This window comes from Colletotrichum acutatum (assembly GCF_030867785.1).
Source record: "Colletotrichum acutatum strain CBS 112980 chromosome Unknown BDZ83scaffold_101, whole genome shotgun sequence".
NCBI lineage: Eukaryota > Fungi > Ascomycota > Sordariomycetes > Glomerellales > Glomerellaceae > Colletotrichum > Colletotrichum acutatum.
This window is the reverse complement of record NW_026849095.1, coordinates 1-21,201: the sequence shown is the minus strand read 5'-3', so window position 1 is coordinate 21,201 and position 21,201 is coordinate 1. Positions and strand designations below refer to the sequence as shown.

Below are 21,201 nucleotides of genomic sequence, written 5' to 3'. Positions count from 1 at the left end.
TCGCGTCATGCTCCCTTCGACGACGACGTGACGATTAACATGTGCGCCGTGCACGGGTTGGACGTCAGTATGGCCATGCTTCATATTCCCGATCCAGGGCACCCCGCCTTGGCGTCCCGAGTTGTCCGCCTCTTCAGACGAACCGGGCGCACCGGCCATCCCTGAAGATCCAAAATGTGGGCTCCTTCACGCTTGAGGCTTCATCAACCCACGGAGCCTCCGTGTCATGCCGTTTCGGCACCTGACCCAGTCTGCCTTACCCGCTGTCTCCCGAAAATTTCCAATCCGGGCCCAGTCTTTGATACCATAACTTCCGTCCGTACCTATCAGCGAAGTTGGAAGGAAGGTCTGTAAAAGCCCGATGCCGATGACGTTCACATCTTTCGTCATTGGAGGCTCCTTGACTTCCACAGATCCCGCGACTACCGACTGTGTGTGGCACTTCGTGGCTGGCATCGAATTGTATCCGACCTTCCGACGAACCAGAAGCTAGAAACGTGATCGAGTTCAGACAGATGTCACTGTTACTGAAAGACTACCACAGGAATTGGCGACAATTCTTGCTACCACAAAGACACGGGACCATGTCGCCTTGCTTGCTTTTGTCCTTCGCATCAGCAGCGTCGTCGCTCACGCCATCAACGTAGTCGAACGTGAGCTGTTCTCCTCGAGGGATGTCGCGAAGCGCAAAGAAGGCGAGATCGTGAATGTGCTTGTCAGCGTGATCTCCCACGCGCGCAAAGATGCGCAAGTTGGGCTCGCAAGAGTGATTGATGAAGCGGGTTGGGCCGGACATAAACTCGCCATCAATTTCGAGCGGGGGACCTTGTAGGCGCATATCGGGAGAGTCTTCGTCGGTAAACTTGTCGAGCGCGAAAAGGTACACGTCCTTCTGTTGCGCAATGTTCGAGGTATCCCGTCGGCGTTGGGCTTCCTGTGGTGTAATGATCTCGCCAATATAATTATCAACAAACTGTCCTCGTCGAATGTCGAGCAACGATCGAACACCTATTGTAAGACAGTAAGCTTCTCTCCAGCATAGCAGCAGCCTCTCAGCTCAACTCACCCCAGCCCGTCTTCTCGGTCCGGAAAATCTGAAGAGGGACCTGTCGACCTCTCTCGACCACCCTGTTAGGACAGGTCACGTCGCATGCGCAGCCTTCGTGGCATTCGTAAATGGGCCGCGTAGAGCCCAGGAATTTTGATCGCAGCAGTCCGGCCTTGACGCCGTGCATATGGTACATGTATGCCTTTTTTCTCGCTTCACCCTCGTCATCTGAGTCGTCTTCCTGCTCCTGCAGGCAGAGACAGCCCGTGTACTGGCATTCTTCCTCGTCTTCACATTCGCATCCGCTTCGGAAACTATCCTCTGCGGCCTGTACCCCGTGACCGAGCCTTGAGTGCTGTAGGAACCGAAAGTTCGGCGGTATTACTTCGTCGTCGACCTCGTTTACGATGGTGATTGGGTACTGCTTATGGTTCGGGAAAGCTCGAATCTGGCACCATTGACAATCGAGCTTTTCTCTCTCGATGGCCTGCAGAAGATTCCAGTCAGAAAAAGCTCCCATAATGTAGCGGTATTACACAAATGATCGCAGAGTGCATTGCAGCATCGTAGGACTGTGGGATACCCTACCCTGAGTGCGGTCTTGGTTACGCCAGGTTTCGGAGCGCCATGGTGAAAGAAGTGGCGCTCAGTTGCCGCCTCCATTTTGTCAGCTGTTGTATGTCCGTAATGACTTGGAAGTGTTGCAAGGCATCCCGAGAGTGACGGAGAGGGAACCTGTAAGTAGGTGGAGGTGTTCGCAGCTTGTTCATTGTCGGAGCTGGAACCGCGGGGCAACTTGACCGTCGGCGGCAGGAACCACCGACCACTTTACGCGACGCGTCCAAGCTCCTTGGTGTGCTGACTCAGATATCAGTTTGGTGGGGGCTGCGTTGGGAAGTCCTCTCTGGACGGGAACCTTCTTGTGCTTTCTCTCACCTTACTCATTTCTACAACTCAATCTTTCCATTCCCTTGGACAGTCGCGATGCCTTATCAAACGTCATGCTTTACAGGAATAGTAACAGGGCGGCGGATCAAAACAGACTGACAAAAATCGACACATGAAAGCGGATTACTATTCTCTAGACAACCTACACATTCCTGGGCTTGATCTTACACTGAGGCTTGAACGTTGACCCAAGCTCGCCCCATTTGATATTGCTGAACGTCACAACCGGATTCGGCTCAACCTTGACAACGTTCTCCGGGAACCCTTCTGTCTCGTTACATGGCCCGGCTTCCGGCGCACCGTCCAACCACCTCATCCCGCCGCCGGCATCCCACCAGATGCTAAACGCAAGCACCACCCCGCGATCAAACGACTCGCCCATTTCCCGGTGCGCGCCGAGATCCATGAACCGCCGCGAGCCTGTCGCCGAGCAGAACTCGTCGTTGAGGTAGTTCACCTGCGGCAGATCCGTGTTGTTGACGACTTCGCTGCGAATCAGGTGGCCGTCTTGGATGTAGAGGCGGTGGATCTCGGTGAGGACGCCGGCTTCATTGGCGGGGAACTGTGTGATGACTGTGAATGGGCGTGTGGTATCGACATCGAATCCTGAGCCACGGCCGTAGTAGTCGTCTTGATTGACTCTGTTTCTAGGGTAAGGTTCTGTTCTGCACTTTGGGATTACAACGCTGGTCACTTACCGGTACGGGTTCCAGGCGCAACCGTTCTTGTCGCAGACGCCTTCAAAGGCACAGTCTTCGCCCTCACAGAGGTAGACACCAGTCTGGTTGCACGGGTGCGGTGCCATATGAGCAGAACGCGAGTTGGCCTCCCAGATGTCCTGTGACGGCATGTTAGTTGTTTCTGGGCCCCATGCAAGACACAAGGACAGACGACTCACCATCTCGTTGCAGCATGCACCGTATCCTTCAATGTTGGCTTCACCGTTGATAAAGGGCGTAGTATAACACTGAGCATCGCAGTACCCCGTGCCGTGACGAGCGCCGCCAGTGTTGAGCGCGCTCTTCCCACCGTCGGCTTCCATCTCAGAGGTATACAAGGCACTATTCATGCCACACGGTAACTTCGATACATCGACGTCAAACGTAAACTCCTTGCCCGTTAGGTGCATCATCTCATACTGCTCCTTGGATGGGTCAAGGAGATAGACACGCGGAGAAACCTGCATGCCATCCTTAAGCTGGTACATAGTCATGGCGCCGCCGTTCGTCGTGACGCCGACGCGGCTGTAGTCGTCGAGACCCTCCTGGACACAGTTCTCGGCACAAGCCTCTTTGGTCGGGCACGCCGTCGCGTTGGGTGGGCTGCCCCAGGAGCCACAGCTTCCACCGCCGTTGGCCTGGTAAACGTTGTGTGCGAGGGAGTCGAGGACGATGAAGTTGTTGACTTCGGTGCAGCCGCCGGCCTTGGTGCAGCGCCACGTCGTGAGAGGAGGATGGTTCTCTTCGGGTCCGATCTGACGCTGGGCCGCCGCCAGGCCCACGAAGAGGGCGGCGAGACCCAAGCGGGAGAAGGAAGAGGCCATCGTGACTGGTAAGCCGTGGTGAGAATTCTGAAGTGAGAGAATGTGACAATCGCACCGGGAGACACAACAGCCCACGCCTCGACCAAAGACTCGAGAGAACGAGGTCTTCATATATGCTCAGACATCTCCATCCAACTCGACCATGGCTGTCGGGTCTCTTCCCGTTTGCCCATTATGAACTCGCTCAGGGGTGCATTGGCACGGAGTGCTTTCCCCAGAGAGCTCAATTTCCCTGGTTGAGCTCAATATCTTCTCCCTGTCCCGTCTTATTCCTCTTGAGGCGAAGGAAGGTCACGCTCCGAAGCCTTTGTGTGGCCGTCTGGGCGCTATGCCATTGATTACCGACAAGGGTTCGCAGCTTTAAATCAAAGGTTATCCGCCACCAGGTAAGTTGAAAACGGGCCTAGTGTCATACTAAGTGTGCTTGCATAGTCAAACATTCATTATCCTCCAGCTCCCTTTCCTCGTGGCTTCACGGTAGGACGGGCCAGGAACCGTGCATGGGCGGAAGATCTGGCCGCTCGCTTGGATGCGACTCTACCTCCCTTTCCATCTCTGTGCAGGTGAACCTGCATTGGTAGATTGCTCGACTTGATGAACCATCCACTCAGGCCGCCCTTTAGAAGTCCGTCGATTAGCCGACTACTGTTCCTAACAGGGGCGACATTCAAACTAGTCTTTCGGTCAGCCTGCCGTTTGTCGGAATCTGCCACTTTAGAATCTAGAGATGAGCAGAAAGCGGGGAGAACCAGATTTAAGGACGGCGGCTTGCGCTCGAGTACCCCAGTTCTCCGCGTGAAGCAGCTACAGGGATGCTTGACCGGGGTCGATGATTTGACACATCTTGGACAGTCAAAGAGGGGAAAAGCTCTTCCGGCTCGGATTTTGGTCCTCTGAAGTGGATGCGAAGCTGTTCTGCGCCCGTAGCAGAGAGGCATGCAACGCAACCAATTTCTCGCTTTGAGTCTTCAGTCTTAGTGTTACTATAGGTGAGAGAATCCGTAAGCTCGACCTGGGATCGGAAATATTGGACATCATCTGTGCCCTCATTATAGAGACGTCCAGTATCGCTATCATCAGCGCCAGGCAGCAAGATATCGTCAGAAGGTGATTCGTGAGTCGCGTATTACTTGCATACGTCAGTCCACAATATTTCCAGAATGGGTTGAAGAAGGACCAAATCCCTGAAATAATATAGTTAAAGACTTTCGCGTCAGGCAATACTAAAGCGATGTATGGACAAAGTTTGTCAAGATGATGCGACTTCTTGGTGCCTCATAACCAATGTCTTGAGCACAAGAGAACTGAAAATCCCTCATTGAACAACGGCGATTGAACTCAATCCGGTCGACAACGGCACAATCAGTTTCAACTGACGATAGGTAAGGGGGACCAAGCTAAGGCTTTTTGCAGGCACTCTCTGACCAAGACGTAGCGACAGAAATGGGGTCATCAACCACCGACATCACCGCCAAACTCACCGAGTGGCACGAGGAATGGTCCAGCGAACAGACCGACAACGACATTTGCACTGCCTTCGTCTTCTCCCCTGAATGGGAGGCTCTAGTCCCCCCTCGATGGGGCGCATACGATGGCCTGGAAAAGAGACGTTTGGCCGAGGGAGCCCCGCGCCTGGAATGGCAGGACGCAGTTGACCGAAGTCGAAAGGCGTTATCGGCCATGAAGAACTTGCACTTCAAACCCCTCGAGCCCAGGCTGTGGCCGGTATGCCCGCTGTGGGTTCATCTGGCCAGATACAAGGGAGGACCAGACTTCGGTGCTCACAAGAGGCTGCACGGCTGGGCCTCTCTCCTCGATGACTGGGTGGAATTCCAACGCTTGATTCGAGATAAGCCCGAGTTCTGCGACTCACTCTCGCCTGCTCAAAGAAGATCGTTTGATCTTCTCCAATACTGGTGGAGGGCGGCCTACTGCGACAAAGAGCTATTGAGCGCCACCACCGCGCGTCTGGAAAAGAACCGCCCCTTTTGGACGATATCAGATCCCTCCGCTGCATACGATCTTCGTCGTATCGCCAGCGAAGTCAAGACGGACACCTCCCTCTACCATTCGCACCTATTCAGGCTTTTCCTCTTCGAATTCCATCCGATGTTTTGGGAGCCTTTCCTCTGCCATATGAAGCTGTCTAGACTTCAGCATGCCCGTTATCGATCTTCTTGTATTGCGACTATCCAGAAACTTTCCTACCCAGTGCTCCATCCGAGCCATCCTCCTGCTGACGAGCAAGTTCCGTATCCTATTGTTGTTCAGAATGATGCGGAACACCAGAGAATCACTGCTGCTCAAGCGAGCATCGACCCGTACTATCTTTGGGACAACGAAAGTCAACGGACAGTCACCGTGGAGGAGCTGACCGAATGCCCTCCATACGTATGTATCAGCCACACATGGGGTCGCTGGCGAACGCGAACCGACACAACTGTTCCTGGAGTACCGTGGCTGGTCCCAGAGAACACTATTTACGATGTACGCGATCTTCCGGCGCAGCTCAAGGAACTTGGCCACCGCCACATCTGGTTTGATCTGTTCTGCATTCCGCAGGATAAGAGCGATCCTAGGGCCGCTCAGGAGATTGCAAACCAGGCGTCCATCTTCAAGGGATCAAGCCACTGCATCGCCTGGATCAACGACGTCGAGTCCTGGGATGGCGTGCTAGCCGCATTAGACTGGATGAGTCTAAAGTCCCAGTCAATCCTGTCGAACCGTGACACCGAAGCAATCAAGGACAGAATGGCTGAAGCAACGCAGGCGGCCACGGTGGCGATGGAGTTGCTAAAGAAAAAGCGTCGTGAGGGAATGGAAGACTTACCCGATCTTGTTGATGATCTCACGGCAGGCGAGCCAACGTTTTGGATGTCCTCGTTATGGACTTTACAAGAGTGCATTCTCTGCCCTGAGATCCAGCTATACACCCGCACCTGGACTAGGCTGGAAGATCGGAGCGGGACGGCAATCTCGTTAAGAACCCTCATGGTAGTTCTCAGAGACACTCGAGATTTCAATTTGCTGCCAGAGCCCATTCCAACCCCTTTCAGTGAGCCCTTACAGTACGATAGGAATTCCATGAACGATCAAGACAGGAAGAATATTCATTACAGCCACAGCGACCGGACGTTCCCAAGTGCAGTTAGGGACCTCTACCAACTCTGCATGATGACCCGCCTTGACAACGCTCTCACCGCCGGCTCACCCACGACAATTCTCACGAACGCGAACCTTCGGCACTGCTCATCCAGCCGCGCTCCCGCCATCATGTCTGCTGTGAGTGTGACGGACTGGTACGTCGAGAAGTTGGAGACTTCAAAGTCCACCGGCAAGCCTGCGCTAGCGGAGCCCATGGTCTACGGAACATACCCCCTCGCTTTCCTCCGTGAATGTTCGCGGAAGTTTGGAGCAGTCTTTTACCAGAGCATGGCGAGGAATCTCGTTCGTTCCATGGGCACAGCCAACGAGATGCGACGGGTGCTGAAGCGGAACGAGTCTGGTGGGACCATGCTACCCGTGTCCAAGACCACGGGCTGGTATGCCGGTATCTCGGGATCCTCTGATCATACCTACCTTGATCGTCGAGACCACGAGACCGTGGCAGATTGGCTTATCAACGAGGACGCAAGCGTTTCCATGCGCGCGGTGGGCATCGCCTTGACCTCTGATGACAAACCTGGGTCGCACAAGTTCTCCGGGAGCATTGACTGCTTTCTCCCTCAGGACGACGAGAAAGTGGATATGGAATCGAAGAGATACACGGCGAATGTTCAGGACATGCTGGCGACGCTTAAGGACTTGAGTAATGGGTCTCGGCGGATTTATGCAGTTGCACTCTATGAGGACTTGGGCGTTGTGCATGGCGTTCTATTGGAGAAGTTGCCCTTGTCTATGTTTGGGAAACATTATCTCAACAAGATTGGTCAATTCTTTTTGAAGAGCGAGTCTCTCCCTCCGACTTCAAAAGTCGATTGGAAGGTGTTGTAGAGTCTGCACAGTCTTTGCGTCTTGCACAGGTCATCGGCTGGCTAAGATGGTAGGATATATGGCCGGAGCTCGTATATTTAGGAGAGTTACAATGTTCCTCCTCTAGTATGAACGACTGCTGAAAATGGGAAAGTATACATGTGTGTGTTAATCTTTACCCAAGTGTCTCTCCGGTCATTGAAATCGAAACCATAACCTTAAACCCCTTCCAATATCTCTTGCACCCTTTTCCTCCCCTCCTTAACCGACGTAACCTCCTCCATCCGCAGCGTAGCCTCCACACACGCCTTCTCACCAGCCAGCATAACCCTGAAGTCCTTCACAAGCGCAGCCGCCACCGCCTCCTCCGTCCGCGCAGTGCCCTCCCACCCGAAAAGACGCACAAGATGCATGACCAAGACGCTCCACAGCTGCTGACCCAGCCAGAGGTACTGCATAGGTTCATTCATCCACGAAAGCAACAGCAGTCCCGCGGGAAAATAGAGGACAAATGCGTACACCGTCGCTATGCTGGCCACCTCCCTTGCGCGGTCGAGGGCGCTGTCGCGGATTGGGTGGCCGTAGTGGCGGAAGAACTGAAAGCTTGCTGGGGAGGCTGGGGAGGGGGTAGAGATGAGGAGGAAGCCGATGGAGGGCACCTCGACTTCGAAAATTTCTGTCTGCTGGTGATGGGCTGGGGAGACGGGGCCAAGATCGTTCTTGGTGATTGGAGCTTCGGCTGCTGGTGAAGATGGAGCTGTTGCGTTCAAGGTCGACGACTCGGGAGAGGCTTCGTTGTGTATCAGGCTCTCTCGACGAACGCGTGCCACTGCGGCGAAAAGCTTCAGGAAGAGAGGGATGCACAGGAAGCCGATGAACCACTTTGCTGGGGCGTCCTGTCCGTCTTTGCTTTGGTTTGACCAGATTCCTGCAGCGACTGCAAGCAGAATCGAGGATAGCTCTGATACAACAATGCCTAACAAAGTCCCAAACCCGAAGTTCTCGTTAAATGTTTTGAGTTGTGTAGGTAGTTCAGTCCCTTGAGGTGACTGGAACTCCAGATCAAGTCGGTATATCCGCCGCGTAGTCCTGACCGTATCTGCTGGTCCCTCACTTCCCACCTTCAGTCGCGCAGTACCCGGGATCGGCGCCGGACCGGCCCCAGTCCAAGACCCGCCTAGACCGATGCGATCGTCAACATGCTTTAGAACCTCAATCCAGAAGCCATTCCGTACTGCCCGTGGTAGCTTGCGGCCTTCGGGGGTAGTCGCCGTCTTATGGAGGTAGTGAACGCTGGCTTTATCGGAGAAGAAGGTGGTACCGAGCATGTCGCCCCGCCGGCGACCCTTGTACAGGCCGTGGTCGCGGAACTTATCCAGCGTCTCAAGAGCTGCGCGATGGAGGGGCCCGCCCATTGGCATGAAGAGGGCCAGGCGGATGAGCGCGATGGCATCCACGGCGTTATAAAAGCGTTCCGGCCATAAGAGGCGTTCGAAGAGGCTTATGCCCGCGACTTCGGCGCCTAGGTAACCCAGGACTGCGCCGAGGGCTGACGATGTTGCTGACATTTCTTCGTTGTTGTTATCACTATGCGGTCACAATGAGGGTATCTTAGGTATGCGAGGGGTGCGGGAATGGAAGAGCCGAAGTCTCTATCGAGTGGACTTCAGCCCGCCTTTTAATCTGAAAGATTTTCGGTGTGCTCGACCTGAATCATTCTCTCATTCAAAGAAAAAGTTGAAGCTCAATGGGGTTGGTTTGCCTTACTGGCATTTGGGGAAGCTGATGTGATATCAGGCCCTGCACCAGACCCTAGTCTGCATGTCAGATTTGTCTGCTCATTCGTTCCAGGAGCGAGCCGTGGGGCTTGACGCACATCAAGTGTAATAAGTCCTGTAGGACACTGGTGCTTACGTCTGACGTTCTTCGCATTCAATTATGCCTCACTTAGGACTTTGATCTTCCTCTTCGCTCAATGGAGCGTTTCTCTAAAGATTTCTGCCTCGCCGAGAGCCTCACAAGTTCGCTACACAACACCTATTGGGGTTTGTTGACATCAAGTACAGCACACTGAGTCAATAATACTCTATCAGTATGGTGAGTGCAAGTCGACGACGGGTTCGTCCATCATAAGTAGGAATGGTCATTGACATGCACGACGTTCAGGAAAGCTTAACTGCCTTGGAGGACATCGACGACTTCTGGCCGCGGTTAACTGCCTCAGAACACGCCGATGACTACTGGCCCCGACGGCTACTACACATACCAACACTAACATCAGTCCAGAGAGACGAGCACAGCGTCTATGGAACAACGGAGAAGCCAAAGTACAGCATCCTCACTTACACTTGGGGTCGCTGGAAAATCAGACATGACGACCACGCCGTCCCTGTATTGCCGGTGAAGGGCGTCCCGTGGAAGATCCCCTCAATAAAAGAGTCTCACTTCACGGTGGACTCGTTCCGGTCTGTCGTGAATTCCATGGCGTTTGAGGACGTTGAATGGGCATGGGTCGATATCGCCTGCATAGATCAAGAAGACGAGATCATGAATGCGGAAGAAGTCGGTCACCAGGTCGCCATTTTCGATAAAGCAGTCAGGGCGCATGTTTGGCTGTGTGAATCAACCCAGGAAAGTCTCACGAAGGCGTTCTGCGACATGAACGACGGCCAGTTGGAATCCATCACTTTCAGCACCTTCAGCACATTAGAGAACCAGCTCATGCCCTCATACATGACTTGGGAAGATGTTCACCACCAGGAGTACAGGATGACGGCCGTACGCGAAACTGTTGACCGCATCAGTTCTGGAATGCAAACCGTACTCCAAGATCCCTGGTTTTCATCTTTGTGGACTTTGCAGGAGGCAGTGTTGCGCAATGATGCTGTGATTTTGAGCGCAGAAGGGCTTCCCTGTGTTTGGATCACGTCTGATGACGGCAGAAAGTATCAAGCCTATCTCGCAATGTTCGTCAATTTTTGCAACAACATCTACCTGGATTTGGTGAACATTCTACGAGGCCTCGAATACCACAAACAAATGGGTTACACCCTACTGGACTGGGAAGTAGACCTGAAGACTAAGATCGGAAACATGCAATCACTCCTTATCCGTTCCGGCATGTATAACTTGCCAACATCGAACCCAAACATCCCCTACAGCATGGCGTGGTCTAGGCAGACCTCGAGACCGGTAGACCGCATCTACGGCATCATGCAAGCCTACAACCTGCGTGTGGGTAAAGTTATTCGGCCGCATGATAACCCTTCCCTGGCAGATCTCGTCCAAAAATTTGCCGTGGCAATAGTCAACAAGAATCCGGTTCTCAGCCAGCTGTTTGTGCGTACGGAAAAGCCTGGCGACTTATCAAGTTGGCGCATCACAGAGAATTCATTTGTACCAGCCAATTTCAGATCGCCAAAAGGCTACGTGGTGAAAGCTCGGTTTTATCTCCAAGGACAAGATATCATGAGGGCACGCGGTATGGTCTGCCGCTTAACTGATGCTCTCGAAGTTCAAGATAAACTAGTCCAGTTCCTCAAGGAAACAGATACGTCTGAAAACGCGAAATTTAAAGACGTGGACCACCACAGCGACCGTATCAGAATCATGACAGATGCCGGATTCACACAAGAGCATCTGAACCTCAACGGCCACCTGTGGCAGCTAGATTTACCGGGGTTCCGTTGGCTATTTCCTCAGAAAGCTAATTTGCCATCGGTTCTCCGCGACCTATGGGTATTTCACGTGGGAGATATTGACTCAACTCGAGGAGAACTTTTCAACATCCCTGAGAGCATAGCTGTGCTGCTTCGTCCCGCAAATCAGACAGCCAATTCACTCAGTGACAGTAGCGAATGGGCAGACGTTCCTTACATGCGGGTTGGACTTTGTACCTGGGGTCCGGAGGAGGAAGAAGGGAAACGGATGATGAACGAAGATATTGGTTGGAAGTCTGTGGATTTTGAGTTCCACTAGAGCTCGATTTCTAGTTCTGTTTGACTCCATTGGTGGATAATTCAATGGAGCTCTTCTATCACATCAACTGCTAGATGGTGTCGTTACATATTTGCTTATAAACGTACGTTCCTGAGGGGCAATAACGAAACGTATATCTATCCGACCCTATTTCTATTATATCCGCCTATGAATAACTTCGAAATAAAGTGGAAGTTGAGGAAAGACTGAAGATGAACGTAGTGACTCCGGCGAAGCCCACAATGGATGTTACAATGCAGAGAAGCTATCGATTAGTGATTTTGCGAGTCCACGCTGTACGTAGCTCATGCATCTCGACCCGTCACGATAGACGAGTCTCGTGGCCTCTGGAATACTATTGAAACTCGTCCCAATCATGCTTCAATCCTTCCCATCACCGCTGGTCTTTCTTTGCAATCATTGGTAATGAGTCTTAATAACATCAACAATCACACCATGATCCTCATCCTGCTTCAAACCACTGACAACGACAACAGCTACAACGCCCTCAACTCCTTGCACACGGATGGGCACGCCGCCACCGTGAATGGCGTAATTTCCAGCCTGCTCCGTGCTCATGCCAAACTTGGAGGCAAAGAGCTGCTCATCGCCGCCCAGCTTGTTGTGAAGGAGCCAGGTGCTGCAGCCCCATCGGAGCACGGCGTTGCGCTTGCGCTGCACCCACGTCTCGTTGTCTGGAAGAGACCCGGATCCGACAGCCGTCTGGAATAGTACCTGTTGGCTATTTGCCAGTGCGATTGAGATGACTGTGGGCTTCTTGTTGACGAGGGCGAAAGGGAGAAGCCGGGCGTGAAGGAGGTGCCCTAGTTCAAATGCATCCTCATATGTAAAGGACTCAAAGGTGATGGAATCACACTCTTGTTGAATCACTTCGACCTGCAAGCTTATTAGAGTTCTGCTACAGCTTCATTGTCGTTGTGCTGGCTCATGCTCACAACCGGGCTCTGGGGTAAAACTCACGTCGCGAGGCGGCGAAGGGATCGGAGTTGGAGCGGCGGCAGGGTCGCGGACAGCGGCGAGTGACTTCTCCAAGCCGAAGCCTGCGGGGTGTTGGCGGGTCCAGACTTTTTGGGACATGTTTGGTTGGGGCGCTTTTGCTTGCGGGAGCGGTCTTAATCTTTCGAGATATGTGTTGAAGAGAGAAGAGTTGTTTCGCGGTGCTTTTGGCGATGAAGCTGCTGAAAGAATGCTTTCCGACGAGTCTTCGTCGTCTCCGTCCTGCAACTGAAGAAGTAGTCAAGTTATTAGATAGTTATTCTTCGCCTTCCGCGTTCCGGGCGAGCGAAAGCGGCGCTATGTGCTCTTAATAATTCCCTAACGAGAATGCATCCCCCCCCAATCCCATCCCACACCCGCTGGGTCCCAACCGTCATGCAGCCCACTTGGTGCTTCTCAACTGTTACAGTTACCCTATTGGGAATGGAGAGTCCAAGAACTTACGGAGCCGGGCCTCTCTCCATGTTGCATGATAGGCTGCAAGAGGGGTTTTATGATGGATGCCGTCGCGCTCGGTGCCGGGGTTTGCGCTGCGCTGCTGTCCTGCGTCGTGCTCTCTGCCGCTGCCGGTGCGCTTGCTCGCGCGCTGAAGCTCGACTGGCCTACGGCTGCTGCTGCTTCGGCTGTGTTATTTCGTCCATTCTTCTTGTTGGGCGTCTTGGAATATCGGTATAGGCCCCATTCTCGGAGCCGCCGCTGGAACGTCTTGCCGTTGACTTCGTATCCCTTTGCGGCGAGGCCTTTTAACATGCTCTCGACCGTTTCGCGCCGGTTGAACGCCGCAATGATTTCATCCTTGAAGGGCTCCAGGTCGAGACGGGGCCGTCCGGGAGGCATTGTCATTGTCCGGAGTGCTTTCGCACCGAGTACATGTATACTTTCCACGACACGGCCCTTTCAATCATGGGTACATATGTGATTGGAGGCGCGATTCAATAGGTGTAAGGTAGCCGATGAGATGTCCGCGAAGAGATGGCGGGTATTGATCCTAGGCACACGGGCGCCGCTTTCGCCGGATTGACGATTTGTCTTTCTGGTCAACATTGTGGCTGACAGCCACAGTGGCTGATATGCCGCCATCAACTCCTGTCTCTCCCGACCAGCAACTCTGTCAAAGTTCAGAATTGTGATTAGCAAATTAGAGTTGATTGATGGATTTGCGTCTTGCTCGCATGATAGAAATTCTCAAGATTTCCACTACCAAGTACTTACTTGTGGACTTGGGGCGAACGTACTCACTCATTCAGCTCTACGACGACGGTAAGACTTTGACCGTTAATTGTTTTTGTGGTTCAAGTTGCCGCGGATATTGAGTTCAACGAACCATATAGCCGTCTTGAAACTCCGCAAGTTGACGGATGCAACATCTCGGGTTCGCTTTGATTGTAAAGCTACGCCAATGTGATGGACTGCCGTGCTTCGTATTCGTACCCAAAGTCCGCCGCCGTGGCGGACTATAATGAACGAACCCGTGCGGATGAGACAATTACTCCTCACTTGAGAAGCCATCCCTGAAGCTCCATTGACCAATTACTGTAGATATAAAGCACATGTAGCCTCTTATTGACTGTATCATCCGAAGGCATTGAATGAAGCCTGATTATACCGTCAACAGCGCAAGCGACTTTTCATCTCCTCAATCTCCTCTCATCCATCTGCCTACTTCAGGTAGTATCATCTCTTGATAACTCAACCAAGTTGAAGCTACAAAAATGGTACCACCTGTCGAAAATCCCGCCCTGCCCCGCGCAGTCCAGGCCATTTTAGACAAGGATGAGATCCGAACCGTCATCTATCGATTCGCCCGTGGTGCAGATCGCCTGATCCGCGACGTTGTCCAGTCCGTCTACCACGAAGATGCTACAGATAACCACGGAACCTACAACGGCCCAGCCAAAGACTTCTTCGACTCAATGGGCTCTAATTCAATCAAGGCCGCTCATCACCAGATCGGCCAGTCTCTGATTGAAATTGAGGAGGATGGTCGCAAGGCGCATGCCGAGACGTACTGCACCGCTACGACGATCGTCGAGGTTGAACAGGGGGAGAAGTGGACTACGTTCTTGGTGCGTTATGTTGACAACCTGGAAAAGAGAGATGGTGAATGGAGGATAACTCACCGTTTCTGTGCGTTTGATGGCGCCTCTGAGGCTGCTATTATGGGATATCTGCCAAAGGAGAACCTAGGTACCCGTGACGAGAGTGACTATTCTCGATGTGTATTCAAGGATTAGAAATCTTTGACTTTTTCGTCTTTCCCGGAGCTCATGTCAAATAATGAAAAAGAGGGACTAATCCTCGAAATATTCGATTCTTACCAAGCACTCCGTGCCTCAAGGCTCGAGTCATGGCATTGAGTCTGGAAAAGTGAAGATTGTTGACAGACTCACGGAATATGATAATGAACATAATCTGACTGAATATATACTTCGTTAGCCTAAAGTAACGTCCATGTTGTGGCAAGCTGGAAAGGCTGTGTGTGGAATCCAGCTCACCGACTCACCTAATATCAACACCTTATCATGTTTTATTATCAGTGGTACATCCAATTTGAGAGATGACCTTGGAAAATTCAATGTCTCGTGGGTGCAGAACGACGAAGTATCCTGTGAAATCTGTCTAAAGCACGTTTGTTATTTCTCAAATCAGTTAGAGATTGAAGAATATGTCTTGCAGCTCCTCGCATCGTGGGCTTGCCAACACTTCTTCTACGTAATTGGCAGCGAACGTATTCCTCCAGGTCCCTATTTTCTCTCCAATCGTGGAATCTTCAGCCCTTGCCGCCGCTTCTCTGACAATAGCGAATCTTTTGTTTTGAGCACAACATCAAGTCAAGAAGATCCTCAAGCGTAAGTAGGCTGGCCAGCTATCGTTTTACGTAGTCCCCCATTCTCCCATCTCTTTTGTCACCGTGGCATTAACATGACCAAAGGTATCAAACGTTGAACGCCGCTACATTCGGGGCATCATCGTTCCGTCTTGCAATTCCTTCGAGGATCAAGTCTTCCAAAGCTGGACATACACCGCTTGCTGGACTAAGAGTTGCAGTCAAAGACTTGTTTCACCTCAAAGGAGTTCATACGGGATGCAGAAACCGGGGTTACCGTAGGCTGCATGGACCTGTAAATGCCTCTTCCGATGCCGTACAGCGTGTCATAGACCTTGAAGGCGTTATTGTTGGCAAGGCCAAGACTGTTGAGTTTGGAGGGAGCCAACAGGTTATTAGCGACTGGTACGACTACTTTGATCCCACGAACGTCCGTGGTGATGGATGTCTCGCTGGAATTGGGAGCAGCATAGGATCAGCTTCAAGCCTAGCAGCATGCCGGTGGCTTGATATCACTTTGGGTATGGATGGTAAGCTAGAACATTCTGCATTGTTGAGTATTCGGGCTACTGGAGGCTAAGCAAGTTAATGAACCAGCTGGTGAAAGCATTCGAGACCCTGCAATCGCTCATGGTGTGTCCAATTTCCGCCCTTTCATGACGGTGAGCCAATTTCAGACGCGGTTCTTCCTTGCGGGTAAGTCTTTGTATCCATGTCCAAAAGACAAAAGATTGATAAGACGGCTAGGATCCTTCACACTCCCAGCTTCCTAGGGAGAGATATCCACAAAAGGCATGAGTTCGGTCGTCATGGGCTCCAAAACTCCTCCAAAACCGAGATTAGCATCACGAACGCCATGGATATTGCCTGAACTGAAGACGCTGCAGACTCTGAGGCCGAAATGTGTGTTAGTTTCACGAGAGTACTAGTCCGGCCATTCTGGTGTCCAGCAGATTGCTGAGGGCTAGGTGGTGTCCCTCACTCAATGGCTTGGAGCAGACAAAGTCGACACCTCCATAGAGGAGACATGGAAAGCCACGAAGCCCCCTAGCGCTGAAAAGGGGTTTTTGACACATTCAATGAGGTGAGTTGATGAACTCCTAGCGCACTATTGATGCTATAGAAGTAGTGCGTCGGCTGAGTGGACTATCCAGACTTTCATACCCTTGATATACTGCGAGTTCTGGACCTACTTTGCAGATTTCAGATAGGAATACCGGGATAGATTCAAGGCGGACCCTTACGTATGCAAAGTCATACAGTAACTATGGTCACATCAAGTTTCACAATATTGTGCCATACGTGCTGACAGTTCTGTCTCAAGAACAAGGGCAAGTGGCTAGGCCAAGACCGTTGACAAGAGGCCGTGAATGAAGTATCGCAACACAACACCGGGTTTCTCAAACATCTGCTCAATGATCAGGAGACCAAAATGGTTTTCCCTCGATACAAATTGGACCATCGGGACGAATACTTGCCGTGTGAGATGCAACTGACTTCCAGTGTAGTAGCTTTGGCTAACTAGAATTTCAGCGTGCCCGAGACTCGAGGCTCTGAGGGCTTCGACTCCAATCTATACGCTTCGTTATCAGGTGTGCCAAATTTGATTGTGCCCGGTAAGAGTCGACTGTACAACGACCAACGATGATTGGAAGCATTCTAATAGAATCATACAGTCAGCCAATACTAATATCAGTCTCAAATTTCCGGGCGAGAAGAGTGCTTTCCCGTTTCCCTCTCAATCATGGGACCCAAAGGTTAGTAAAGCCCTTCCTTATTCCATCGCAGCACACATGCAGAGAAAGAGGTTCTCATAGAAACATTGACAGGATTGATGTTGGCTTGTTGAGCCTCGTGCATGACTATCTGACCGAAAAACGGACTCCCCACTCTTGTCATGACCGCAGTACCGCATTTCAATGTTCTCCGACATAGGCAGCGGAGGATTGATCTTGATACGGACTTTTTCCTGACAACATAACTCATCCCAAGTAACGATCAATCGACAACGGCTAGTCCACCTATCATGGCGCAGAGAAGTATTTGAGTTGATGCAGTTGGGAAAGGGAATCATTCATTGCAGGCCTGCTATGCGAACACGGTTCTATTCGGGCATAGCGTTTAGCCCGCTAGAGTATTTTTTGAGTCGGTGGAATATGGATAGCGAGACGCGAGGGCACTGCCATGGCCTCATGGACTTTCGATATTCAACATCTCAGTCATTATGGACTATTAACTTCAATATGAAACTATGGGTGAGTAAGCGAAGGCGAAGTCGTGAAAGCAAATTTTCCGTCTGATACTCAATATGGACCATCCTGGTTGAGATCGGAGACAAAAACCGGATGAAGAGATAGACTTTTAGTGGTCTGTGTTGTGTTTAACTCACAGATCAACTCTTGAAATTCCTCAGATGACAGCCAAACGGAAACGCAAATCTGTGCCTCGACGAGAGCGCAACTTCAGTCTCACTCCAAGCAGGAGATCACAACTCAACCACAAATCCTTCTGGATAATGGCCGGTTGGCCCAATGGCAAGGCGTCTGACTACGATTCAATGCGTTATCAGGAGATTCTGGGTTCGACCCCCAGGCTGGTCAACTTCATTTTTGAAAGTGGTGGACAATGGCTCCAAAATACAGCCGAAATGCCGCTTAGGGCATGACTTTTGAAGATTCCAGGGAATACCCCACATGACCGTTGGCAATGGGGTGGGCCGAAGCACGGTTCGTTGGTTGTTCTCTGGGCGAAAAGCTTGCGTTCACCGCATCGTCACCGGCTAACCGGTGGGAGTTACCGCTTGCGTGGACTAGGTGGTATCGCCGTGGTAGCGACGATCCGACGCGTGAGCAGCTCGACGCGGTTCAGGGTCGGTCATACGCGTTCGACAACTTGGATGGTATTAGTACCTAAATGATGGCGATACTGAGCCATTGAGTTTACGTCAATTGTCAATAGGCAATCGAGCGCGAGAACGAGCGGATGCCATCATGTTTAAGATCTGGGGAATAGCGGCTCACAGTCAGGGGATGCTCGTATCTCGTCGGCACCACCGCTCCGTCGGCGACCCGTGGGCGCCGGCAACGCCGTGGGACCCCGGTCGGCACTCTCGGCTTGTGGGAGAGCTCTTGGCTTAGAGGCTCAGTTGTTCAGGGCTCGCCGTTCGCCCTGGACATTCTCCTGCCAGTTCTCCAGGGCGGGCTCGAGGTCCCGGGATGACGCCAAGGGGCTTCTCGCGGCTTCGGCAAGTCTAATCACTCCAGGTCTGATACATCATATAAGGCAGGGCAAAGCCAACAACTTTGATAACTGCAAGCCGTTCACAATCGCATTGTGAAGTAGGCACAACAGCGCACGACAGGCACACTACAATCTAAGCAAGACGATCAGCAACCAACGCATAAAGTAAAATCAAACTCTAATAACCGGCAAGTGGAACCACTCACAGCTCTGCCCCTGGCCAGCAACCAATCTCCCCTTGGTGCCTGACTCGTATCCTAACCAGGGTGAAGGTTTCAACCGGGACTCGGGTCTCATGCTGCCCCCACACAATATCGAGTTCCCCTGGCCAAAAGACCGCGAACGAGTGATCACGACAGACGTCAACGGTGCTGCGGACGAGCCAGGTTGGTCCCTCTGGCCACTGGGTCAAAAGTGCCCCTAATCCCGCAGTGGCCGAGCCTCCGGGTCCTGTCTCCTTTGGGCCCCGAGGAGGAGAACTGGAGTTCAAGGATCTTTATCAATACCAAGGTCCAAGTGAACCGTGCCATCTCCAGCAGCGCGCTGTAGTTCGAACTTGTCCCCTTTCAAGTAGTGTTGTCCCCCATCCCCTCCTCCACAGTTACCTAAAAATCTTCCTCATCCCAAAATCGACCGCTTTTGAACCCCGATATCCCGCCCCGGTGAACGCATTGAACGTGTTGGACATATCGAAAAGGAAACCAATGTTGCGAACGGATTCTGCCAAGGCGTTGCCCTGCTAGAGAAAACAAGCAAGAAAAAAACAAACACGATTTTCGACGCGATCGTGCGTCGACCGATCACGGGGCGAAGATGTCTCCGAGACATCGAAATCGAATCATCCCAACTTCTTCGACGATTCTCATTTCATATCTTGCGTCGATAACTCATGCTACATTTACCAATGACTTCTCAGCGTACCCAGCGGCAGCGAGATCATGTCTCGACTCAGCCGCTGCGGCGTCCGGGTGTACCGGTAACACGGTGACGGAGATGAACACATGTCTGTGCGGGAATGGCGGAAACTTTGTGCTGGCGACGTCAAAATGCGTGGAAAAAGAGGCAAAGGACAAGCTTGACGATGTTTACGAGATGCTTCTGACCTCCTGCACGGATTCAAAAACGCCATTGGGCATTTCGCAGGCACAATTCCTAGATCCAGAAGACGACGACGAAACCAAGTCAACAGCGTCTTCTTCATCTACTTCCCAAAGCAGCACAACACTATATACCTCCACGACCATACCGCCGACCGAAATACCAGCATCTTCAATAACATCGACAACGACATCTCTCACGACGTACAAGAGCGTTGCACCAGGAGGAGTCACAGTTACGGTGACGAGGGGAGTTGAGACAGTGCCGACTGGGACGGCGAGTGGAAAGCAAGGAAGTAACGCCGAGGGGGACCAAGCTACCACCGGCGATGAGGGACCCGGCCACACGGCTCTTGCGGCAGGACTTGCAGGAGGACTAGCAATCTTATTGGGCGTGCTGGCATTCTTCTGCTACAGGCGGCGGAAGCAACGCAAGGATAGAAAGGGGCAAGTCGGTGCCGGTGGAAAATTCGCAGCCTTATCTAGTGCGACTAGTCTCACTACGATGTCGGCTTCACCACCACAAGGGCAGGCAACGACGGCATATCACGGCGTCAACGACCGACGACCCGATACGGCAAACACGATGAACATGGCGGTGGGCACTCCAGGATGGAACCGTCAGCAACAAGGGCCACAAAGTCCCCAGCATTGGCAGAACAACAACTCTCCTGGGCACTACGGACAGCAAGCAGGAAACTGGCCGTCACCAGTCGCCAACGGGGATGGGACGACGGGAACGTGGGGAGTTTCGCCTGTCTCTCAGTACCGTCCGAACTCATCCAGGGGTCCCGAACCGTCACCACATACCGGAACCTGGAACGCACATGCCGCGGAGATGGCAGCCGCTCCGGTTCCCGCGCCTCATCCTTCACATCCCTCAAATAACACATATTCTCCCGTCTTTGAATTACCAGGAGATCAAATACAAGCTGTAGAGGCAGACTCGACACCAGTCGGCCAAGCTCAACCGGCGGTGCAACCGCCCTCGCGCTCAATACAATCGACGCCGGCTCAAATGCAAGCACAACCAGCGCAACCAGCACCAGCACATCACGGAATGCCGAGGCAGATCGACGACGCACTTCAGATATCGCGAGTAGAATTACCGCCTCCTCGGTACTCAGGCCCATCATCACCGGATTGGGTCAGCGAGGATAAGAAGTTTGGCTAGATCAAACTTGGGGGGCCTTTTGGTCCAGATAGCTCTTCAGCATAATGATGTTTTATAAATCTTGTAATATTACCCACATGTAGACTTCAGGGCACCACTGCCGCCACGACGCATGAGCCTCTAAATTTCACATAAGATCAGCAATCAACCTATAAGATGATGTGATGTCATGACTATGCCCTCATAGACCAGGGTTCAAGAAAGACCGTAGTACGGAGTAAAGAAGACGCGTAAGGCCACCGAACCAACTCATCGAATTCGTTACAGCCAAAGTGTAAAAAGCAAGACTGAGCAAAAGCAACTGTCCCTGGCAAGGCTCGAACTTGCGACCTTTGGATGTCCCAGGCTTCAAGCCTA

At 52.2% G+C, this 21,201-nt stretch overlaps 10 protein-coding genes and 1 non-coding gene across 11 annotated transcripts; 6 read left to right on the top strand and 5 right to left on the bottom strand.

Moving 5' to 3' along the window:
• Positions 1 to 350: 350 nt before the first annotated feature.
• Positions 351 to 1,924, bottom strand: BDZ83DRAFT_18528 (SET domain-containing protein). Its single transcript, XM_060501548.1, has 3 exons — positions 1,637 to 1,924; positions 1,067 to 1,535; positions 351 to 1,008 (listed from the first exon to the last, which is right to left on the bottom strand). The coding sequence occupies exons 1-3, from the start codon at positions 1,709 to 1,711 to the stop codon at positions 536 to 538; spliced, it is 1,017 nt and encodes a 338-aa protein (XP_060361208.1). The 5' UTR covers positions 1,712 to 1,924; the 3' UTR covers positions 351 to 535.
• A 214-nt stretch (positions 1,925 to 2,138) lies between these two features.
• On the bottom strand, positions 2,139 to 3,539 carry BDZ83DRAFT_585897 (family 7 glycosyl hydrolase; the record flags this gene model as incomplete). The annotated part of the gene is made up of 3 exons (XM_060505890.1): positions 2,139 to 2,637; positions 2,695 to 2,834; positions 2,895 to 3,539. The coding sequence occupies 3 exons, from the start codon at positions 3,537 to 3,539 to the stop codon at positions 2,139 to 2,141; spliced, it is 1,284 nt and encodes a 427-aa protein (XP_060361207.1).
• A 1,164-nt stretch (positions 3,540 to 4,703) lies between these two features.
• Positions 4,704 to 7,631, top strand: BDZ83DRAFT_18560 (uncharacterized protein). Its single transcript, XM_060501549.1, has 2 exons — positions 4,704 to 4,921; positions 4,975 to 7,631. The coding sequence occupies exon 2, from the start codon at positions 4,983 to 4,985 to the stop codon at positions 7,530 to 7,532; it is 2,550 nt and encodes an 849-aa protein (XP_060361206.1). The 5' UTR covers positions 4,704 to 4,921; positions 4,975 to 4,982; the 3' UTR covers positions 7,533 to 7,631.
• A 98-nt stretch (positions 7,632 to 7,729) lies between these two features.
• On the bottom strand, positions 7,730 to 9,079 carry BDZ83DRAFT_585899 (uncharacterized protein; the record flags this gene model as incomplete). The annotated part of the gene is made up of 1 exon (XM_060505891.1): positions 7,730 to 9,079. One exon carries the CDS (start codon positions 9,077 to 9,079, stop codon positions 7,730 to 7,732), a length of 1,350 nt encoding a protein of 449 aa, XP_060361205.1.
• Positions 9,080 to 9,431: 352 nt separating this feature from the next.
• Positions 9,432 to 11,702, top strand: BDZ83DRAFT_18500 (uncharacterized protein). Its single transcript, XM_060501547.1, has 2 exons — positions 9,432 to 9,608; positions 9,678 to 11,702. Exons 1-2 carry the CDS (start codon positions 9,606 to 9,608, stop codon positions 11,487 to 11,489), a joined length of 1,815 nt encoding a protein of 604 aa, XP_060361204.1. The 5' UTR covers positions 9,432 to 9,605; the 3' UTR covers positions 11,490 to 11,702.
• A 204-nt stretch (positions 11,703 to 11,906) lies between these two features.
• On the bottom strand, positions 11,907 to 12,587 carry BDZ83DRAFT_585889 (uncharacterized protein; the record flags this gene model as incomplete). The annotated part of the gene is made up of 2 exons (XM_060505887.1): positions 11,907 to 12,386; positions 12,471 to 12,587. The coding sequence occupies 2 exons, from the start codon at positions 12,585 to 12,587 to the stop codon at positions 11,907 to 11,909; spliced, it is 597 nt and encodes a 198-aa protein (XP_060361203.1).
• Positions 12,588 to 12,920: 333 nt separating this feature from the next.
• On the bottom strand, positions 12,921 to 13,343 carry BDZ83DRAFT_585915 (uncharacterized protein; the record flags this gene model as incomplete). The annotated part of the gene is made up of 2 exons (XM_060505894.1): positions 12,921 to 13,017; positions 13,105 to 13,343. 2 exons carry the CDS (start codon positions 13,341 to 13,343, stop codon positions 12,921 to 12,923), a joined length of 336 nt encoding a protein of 111 aa, XP_060361202.1.
• Positions 13,344 to 14,112: 769 nt separating this feature from the next.
• Positions 14,113 to 14,831, top strand: BDZ83DRAFT_632803 (uncharacterized protein). Its single transcript, XM_060508998.1, has one exon. It carries the CDS (start codon positions 14,219 to 14,221, stop codon positions 14,738 to 14,740), a length of 522 nt encoding a protein of 173 aa, XP_060361201.1. The 5' UTR covers positions 14,113 to 14,218; the 3' UTR covers positions 14,741 to 14,831.
• A 267-nt stretch (positions 14,832 to 15,098) lies between these two features.
• On the top strand, positions 15,099 to 15,871 carry BDZ83DRAFT_535625 (uncharacterized protein; the record flags this gene model as incomplete). The annotated part of the gene is made up of 2 exons (XM_060503353.1): positions 15,099 to 15,355; positions 15,439 to 15,871. Coding segments are annotated over 2 exons (690 nt in total), but the record flags the coding sequence as incomplete, so codon positions are not given.
• A 1,979-nt stretch (positions 15,872 to 17,850) lies between these two features.
• Positions 17,851 to 17,933, top strand: BDZ83DRAFT_t230. Its single transcript has one exon. It is a non-coding gene; the product is annotated as a tRNA-Arg (tRNA).
• Positions 17,934 to 19,386: 1,453 nt separating this feature from the next.
• On the top strand, positions 19,387 to 20,844 carry BDZ83DRAFT_722312 (uncharacterized protein; the record flags this gene model as incomplete). Its single annotated transcript, XM_060512464.1, has 1 exon — positions 19,387 to 20,844. One exon carries the CDS (start codon positions 19,387 to 19,389, stop codon positions 20,842 to 20,844), a length of 1,458 nt encoding a protein of 485 aa, XP_060361199.1.
• Positions 20,845 to 21,201: the final 357 nt, after the last annotated feature.